Below are 7,229 nucleotides of genomic sequence, written 5' to 3' on the forward strand. Positions count from 1 at the left end.
TCAAAGGTCACCATGCTAACACCAGCAAACTCTTGTTTGTTTATTTTTCCCTGCATAATTTATATTGATTCAACTTTGTTTCAATCTATACTTCCCCTCTAGTTGTTAGCGCCCCTGCATTGACTCCATTCTAGCCTCACCCACTTGTCATTGAGTCAACGCGCATGAAAGCAAGATCATTACACTGGAACAACTGGGGGTGGGGTCAACTTTAATTATGTTAGATGTAACTGCATCAGAATACACCACTGCACTACACTGCATTAGCTACAAGCCAAACCTAGCTAGTGGATGCTACTAGCTTCTCCTAGATGCCATTTATCTGAGAGATAAATATATAAGTTTGCCTGTTTGGCTATTAAATAAACAATTGCATGCTTTTGTCAAGCGTTAGATGAGAATATTGTTACAACTTTAACAGTTTTACATCTTAAATGTGAAACAAGAACTATAAGACAGTTAAGCAAAGACTGGAAAAAATCTAGCTAGCTGAGCTCTGTCCAAAGGTCAAAACCTACCTACAGTAAAAGCACCAAGTTCAGTAATTAATATGCGGACTATTCCTTTAAGCACACACAACCACCTAAATAGTAATAAAACCACACCTTGTATCTTTTTTTTAAACATTTTATTTTCAGCTTTAGAGGTGGCAGAGCAGGAAAGCAAAGAAATATACCTGTGACATGTTTTTATGGAAAATGTTCAGTATTGCCAGGTGTGTAAGAAATAGATGAGAAGGCCCAGGTTAGTTAGCACCTCAGTGAGGAGATATACTATTCACTGAGGCCTATCCAGCCCAGTGTCTGAGTGACGCTATCCTTGGGATCACAGAAACACCATTATCAGTGCACACTGACATCACTCAGCCCTCCAAAGCAGCAACGCAACACCCATCCACGTCCCCCACACACCATCACCCACCCTCTGCAGCACAGTCATTGTGTTCAGCGGTCAGCCCATTGTCTGTGATGGAGCATGGTGGACAGTGTCGCCAATCTCTGTCCAAACCATGATCCAACACTGCTATTGTGACCAGTCTTTTTTCCTGCTTAACTTGACAAGATGCTGGTCCCGTGTGATGAGAAGAGAAGTTGGTGTCTGTTCTGCCTGGCACAGGGCTCTAAAGAGGACACAGATTATCGATCTGTGACATGAGTACAGTCGCTGTGGTGACGAAGCCTTGATGAAACGACACATACACAAGCTACGTAACTGCCATTACCTCTCTGCTTGCATGAGTTTCACACTGTGGGAGCCCCTGCTTCTGTCTCCAGTTTGACCCAGGACACTTTTAGCATCTACATCCACTTTCATCTCTGAAACCAACTTCAGCAAATGAAACAAAGTACCTGAAATATTGGAAGTTATCCTCATAGCAGTTTTTTCTTTCTTTCTTTTTTGCTCAAGACAGAGATCACTTTCTTTGCAGAATGAAACAACGAAACCAAACAACTGTGGGATCTTTCACACTGACTTCTCTGAGGTTGTCAGATGGGATGCAGATGGATGGACAGCAATACAAGACACTCATCTAGCACAAGTGAGTAAGTGTTTTTACAGGAGGTGAAGCACAGCGTGTTCTCTGTACAGTCATGGGACACAGAAAAGTTACTTGTGCTTTTGGAAATCTGTGTCCTCTAATATTCTGACAATCAACCCATGTTCTCCACACTAATTTAAGGTGTCGTCTTTGATTTTGGCTGACTGAGCTGTGCCATGCCTGACATGGAGACCTTTTACTACCCCATACGTCGGTCCTCAAGCCTCTACCTGGACCCTAGCCTTATACAGCGACGTATCCTGGAAGATCAAGTGGAATTATGGTGGTTCAGAGACCCACAACGCTCCTTGTTGTGCTACTGTGCCTCAGTTGCCCTCATACTCGGACTGGGCCTTGGTGGTGTGGGGCTCCTCTCCACCACCACAAGCCTATCTGGGGAATGGCGCCTAGGGGTGGGCACCACCCTCTGCCTCTTGGCACTCGCTGTGCTGCTCAAGCAGCTTCTCAGCTCTGCCATCCAGGACATGAACTGCGTGCGCAGCAGGCGTCGTATCGACCAGCTGAAAAGTGGTGGGAGGGCCGACCCCGCGCTGATTTTAGCTGTAGGGCTGGCAGTCATGCTGTGCGGGACGGTGCTAATCTTTGTGGCCACCATCGGCAGCCAAGGTCACGACAGCAGGGAAATGTTGGTTTCGGGTCTGGTGCTGATGGCTGCAGGGACGGGCATGTCTCTAGCTGTAGCGGGCTATAGTGTGCTGGCGTACATCAAAAGAAGAAGGGAGCAGAGGAGGAGAAGGAGGATGAGAATGAGGAGAATGAGGAGGACAGGGAATCAAGCTGTCTGTGTGTTCAGTGTTTCTGGAGGACAAATGAGTCAAGCCAGGAGAGAGACCTCGTCGAGCAGGACCAGCCTGATCTGAAAGGACTTGGTCAGAAAAGAAGGGTATCTGAGACTGGATGAAGTGGTTTAGCTAAAGGAACTAATAGTAGAACTGAGCAGGTTGTGTCAATATCCTATTCAAGTCTTCACAGATTTTCTTTCCAGTCTCTTTATTGTTTGCCATTACCGTAAAAACTGACTGCTGAGCGCTGAACATCATCATTGCAGTACAGTCACATCATTTCTACAAGAACAATAGGCTGCTGTCAACAATGGCTCTGTAATTTGATAAGCGAATATTTCCCTCCTTTGTACTGTCTGAATGCTCATTTATGCTGTGTCTGACTGGTTATAGTTGTAAATAAAGAGCAGATGTCACATCAGATCAAAACATCGCTGTGTTTGTAATTTCAGTAAGAACGACTTTATTAAAGACATGAATGTTCAAAAAAGTAATTTCATACACGCAAACATTCAGACTACAACAAAGATGTGTGAGTGCGAGTGTGAAGTTGTTTTAACTCTTTGATATTCACTGTAAGCAGAAATGTAATAAAAAAACTTAAAGGTAACTTAAAGGTGAATAATTGAATGGCATGTGTGGAAAAAATTGCATTTAGCAGGATATAAACATTAACATCATTATTAGCAAATAAACTGAATGTTGTAATGTTGTGAGTTACATGCACAGCATATGTAATATGTGAATCCATATCGATATATAGTACATTTGAACTTTAAGAACAATTTCTACACAGCATAAAAGAAAAAAATCACATTACAGAGGTCAATGCAGCACTTTAAATGTGTTTTGTATTAATTTTGCCCCTCTTAAGGTCGGTTATCTAATAATAACGGACGATGTGGCCAAAACATTTGCGTGGTTCAGACTGTGAAGTTTCTGCAGTTAGAGTTGCAGTTGGAGCCCATGTCATATAATAAATTTAAGGGTTTCAAAATGAGCAATATAAGCAGGCCAAAAAAGAAAGAAATTCTGATTTACTATTTCTTGTGAAGTTTATAATCCTGTCTTTTTTAAGGGCTCATGAGGCACAAATGTTTTAAACTTTAATTATGAAAACGCTGCATCCTGATGAACAGAATCAACTTTTGGAGTGTCATTATTTTTGTTGTAAACCGGTTACTTTGGAAAAATGTATTTAATCACCCTATAGTGAACTGAAGATCATCGTCACTGTCATCTGTCCCCTCTATCTCCTCATCCTGTCTTTGTCCCTCTGGCATGTGCTTCTCACTGGGCTGGATGTAGTTGTCCTCAATGAAGCCATCGTCATCATCATCCAACCCGGTCTGAGTCCCTCTGACTACTCCCATCCTACCGGACACATTGTTAGGGAAAGACATGTCCTCTTGACCGTACTGGCTCGCCCCATCCGACTCCTGGAGCAGGGAGTGTCTGTAGCTGGCCAGAAAGCGATGTAAAACGCGAAACTTAACAACCAACACGATGAAGAGTGAAAGGGTGATGACTGTGCCCAACACTATAGCCAGATAGGACAATTCCACCTTTGGGCTCTCAACTGAGCTGTTTGTCTCTGCAGGAAAAAATTTGGTTCATCAAAATCTAACAAGACAGGACCCAAAACATTTCCTATGGATTAGGTATAGTAGAATATTAAACTCCTCAAACAAGAATAACGCTGAAATAAAAGGTTACTGTTTACTTTGTTACTTACTTGGTGTGCTAGTGCTATTAGTGCTGTTGTTGTCAGGCTCTGTCAGAAGATGTCTCTGGGTGCCTTTTTGTCCGACAGCATCTGATATAGTAGCAGTATATGCAACGTCACAGAGAAAAAGCACCACACAGATGCCACAGCTCCACAGACCCATCTCGCTGTACAAGATCTACAGAAATAAATACAGTAGTAACCAGGATTGTGATCCATTCACATCGTAAAGGAAAGGAAAATGATATTCAGGGAAACAAGAGAGGAAATTTGGAGTCAAAAGAACAGAACTTTGGCGAATACCTTGAATAAGACTTGATTTGATTAAACTCAAATGTCAGCGGGACTGAATGCAGTATTACAAGGCAGATGATTTTGCTAAAAATTGTATTTGAAAGGTTGATTGCATAGGCAGTAAGGAAAAAAAGACCGGCTTACATTTAATAAGTAAAGTAAAGTTTCACAGGCCTGTAGTTATAAAGTGCTGCACAATCCAAATAATAAACACTTGGTATAATTGCAAGAAAATATAAAAGAAAACTAGGCTACAGTTAACAGTGATACAAAACCAAGTTAAATTGTAGGCCATGATTTAAAAAAAAAAACATCAAATTGAGTTACTGAAAGCTTTGCCCCACTCGATCGGTCCCAGCTCATATGAGGAACAACCAACAAATACCACGTCAGTGATCGAGGAGTTTCAGCTGCAGGGTGTTCAATAGGAAGCAGAGATAAATAGTCTGGAGCTTGTCCATTTCAAAAAAATGGATTTTTCACTAAATGATTTTGTTTCATGACACCAAAGCAAGACATCTAGTGAAGCATAGAGCAGTGGGAGTGACATGAATAAACTGATAATAATATAACATCATTTTCCATTTTTAAGATGTTAAGCTTCCATTTGACAAACTGGACACCTGTTCTTATTCTTAACTATCTTATCTATGTTACTTGTGCTTCCCGTTTCATGGAGTACCATATATTTACACTGTCTGGTTGGGACGAAACATAAATTGTCATCATCATTATTATTGTAGCACCGAAGTATCAGAGATAGTATCAGTATAGTATCTGAAGCCTCCTCAGATTGTTTAAGTTAAAAGATCACAAATGATTTGACCTTAATCACAACATTAAGATAAAAATATTTAAATTCTCTTCACATAGACAGTCACATGATGTTGTCAGGCCTTTAGTAACGTCCAGAGGAATTTTAAAAGACCTTAATTTCTTACTAATTACCTTCAATCTTAAAATAAAGGCACTCTCTTTTTAACCCAACAAAGCAGATGTGCGTATACCCACTGTGATGTCCTTTACATTGTGTCACTAGCGTGTTTTCTTTCCAAATATAAACTCGGTTTACTTTCTAATGCTGGCCAGAGCACAGTAGCTGGTTCACTGAAGTCATATGATCACAACATACCTATGCTCACTCAGTAGTGTCACTTAATATTATCTAGGCAGTCTCATTAACACAAATGTCATGTTACACAGACTGCAAAGCACTCAAAAATCACAAAAAAAGTCCTTACCTGCGCCAAAACTGATAGAGAAGGTGTATTTTTTGTCTTCTTAGCTTAAGATTTTGTTTTCCCCTTCCGCTGCTTCAAAAACAATAAAAGGCCTGTCTGGGCAAAGGTTACAAGACATGCCATAATGTTTCCCTTCTTGCACCATATCCTCAAGACAGATGTTAATGATTAACTTCATTGGGTTTATAATTTTTTCTTTGCCCTGTGTAACCACTTTCTTTTATATATTCAATTCAATTCAATTTTATTTATATAACACCAGCTCAGTTGCCTCAAGGTGCTTTATAGTGTAAGGTATAGACCCTACAATAATACAGAGAAAACCCAGACAATCAAACAACCCCCCATGAAGAAGCAGTGGGTGATAACAGGTAGATATGTTTTTGTTTTTGTTCAGAATATAAAATAATTTCAAGAGTCAAAAACTCTACTGCCGTTGGAAGTAATGAAAAGCCTGCTGGCAGGAAACGAAGAGAGTTAATGAGTAAAAGGTTACAAAGTTACACTGATGTATCTGTGCTCTTGGGCCAGATAGTGGCACTGTAATCACATCAGACATAAAACAAAGACACATCCACAGAGCCTCCACAGCTCTGTGTGGAGGGGGCAACTGTGTTACCTCACAATCGCTTTTGTAATGTTACAAATCATGAAAATAACAACAACATGCACTTAAAATATTTCCTTATACAGAAGAGATATGAATACTTAATATTTCCTCTTATTTAATTTATAACGGTGTGTTATTGTGAGCTCCTCATGACTTAATCTATGTATCTTGAATTATTGTGATGCACAAGTATAAAGTAGGCATAACAGACGTCAGTGCTGGAGCATCAGGCAGTGAGGTGCCTGATCAGTAGTGCTGATAGAAGGGCAGGTTAATATCCCAGGTTAACTTAACTAATGTGATTAAAATGTATTATACTAAAATTCTATCTCATATAAACAACAACAAAAAAGTTTAATCCAATTCAATTGAGTTTTATAAAGCACCAATTCACAGCACCTCAAGGTGACATTATGACACATGAACTACACCCTTCAAAGACAAATTCTAAAAAGACAGTTTTCAGTACAGAAGTAGCTTCTTCAAAGCATGGAAATTGGCCCTACACAAGACCCCTTTAGGTGCTGCTTCAAAGTGACATACTCAAAGCGCTCAGTGGTTCTTAAGCAGCGCTGGTTTCTTTGCTTATATGAGCTTTATGTAAGGAGTTCTTTCATCTTTGATTAATGTTACTTTTCTTCACTGATTTTTTTCTTTTCTTTTTAATCAACTCCAGCCAAATTTTTTCACTTTCATCTTAGGACTTTATGAAAATTATGTCCTTGTGGAGCAGGTGGTTAGTTTGTAAATTTCAGGTTTTATTGGAAGATCTTGCCAAGCACGATTATTATTTTATTTGGATCCTACCCATGGCTTAGGAGATGTGCTCTTTCCTCAACATTTTAAACTACAGAGCTGGATTCATATAAAAACTGATAGGCATTAACAAATACCTGTTTATTTAACACCATTTAATTGCAGTCTGGTTTAAACGTTAATATAACAAATGTGCATGGGCAGCTCGTTTTCTCAATTTCCACCAAAGTGCATATTTAAGGTTTATCTAGGAATGCCC

General features: G+C 39.9%; 2 protein-coding genes across 2 annotated transcripts; one reads left to right on the top strand and one right to left on the bottom strand.

Moving 5' to 3' along the window:
* The first annotated feature begins 1,150 nt into the window (after positions 1 to 1,150).
* On the top strand, positions 1,151 to 2,628 carry LOC116332008 (transmembrane protein 125-like). Its single transcript, XM_031754849.2, has 2 exons — positions 1,151 to 1,540; positions 1,682 to 2,628. The coding sequence occupies exon 2, from the start codon at positions 1,717 to 1,719 to the stop codon at positions 2,419 to 2,421; it is 705 nt and encodes a 234-aa protein (XP_031610709.1). The 5' UTR covers positions 1,151 to 1,540; positions 1,682 to 1,716; the 3' UTR covers positions 2,422 to 2,628.
* A 144-nt stretch (positions 2,629 to 2,772) lies between these two features.
* On the bottom strand, positions 2,773 to 5,725 carry LOC120434461 (type III endosome membrane protein TEMP-like). Its single transcript, XM_039602602.1, has 3 exons — positions 5,605 to 5,725; positions 4,079 to 4,247; positions 2,773 to 3,937 (listed from the first exon to the last, which is right to left on the bottom strand). Exons 2-3 carry the CDS (start codon positions 4,230 to 4,232, stop codon positions 3,546 to 3,548), a joined length of 546 nt encoding a protein of 181 aa, XP_039458536.1. The 5' UTR covers positions 4,233 to 4,247; positions 5,605 to 5,725; the 3' UTR covers positions 2,773 to 3,545.
* Between the last annotated feature and the right edge of the window lie 1,504 nt (positions 5,726 to 7,229).

Source organism: Oreochromis aureus, linkage group 18, assembly GCF_013358895.1.
Source record: "Oreochromis aureus strain Israel breed Guangdong linkage group 18, ZZ_aureus, whole genome shotgun sequence".
Classification (NCBI taxonomy): Eukaryota; Metazoa; Chordata; class Actinopteri; order Cichliformes; family Cichlidae; genus Oreochromis; species Oreochromis aureus.

Excerpts from the sequence above, each read along its gene's own strand:
- LOC116332008 (XM_031754849.2), top strand. The coding sequence starts at position 1,717 with ATGCCTGACATGGAGACCTTTTACTACCCCATACGTCGGTCCTCAAGC.
- LOC120434461 (XM_039602602.1), bottom strand. The coding sequence starts at position 4,232 with ATGGGTCTGTGGAGCTGTGGCATCTGTGTGGTGCTTTTTCTCTGTGAC. Across the intron at positions 3,938-4,078 it reads TAATAGCACTAGCACACCAA|AGACAAACAGCTCAGTTGAG; the intron begins GTAAGTAACAAA and ends TTTTTCCTGCAG.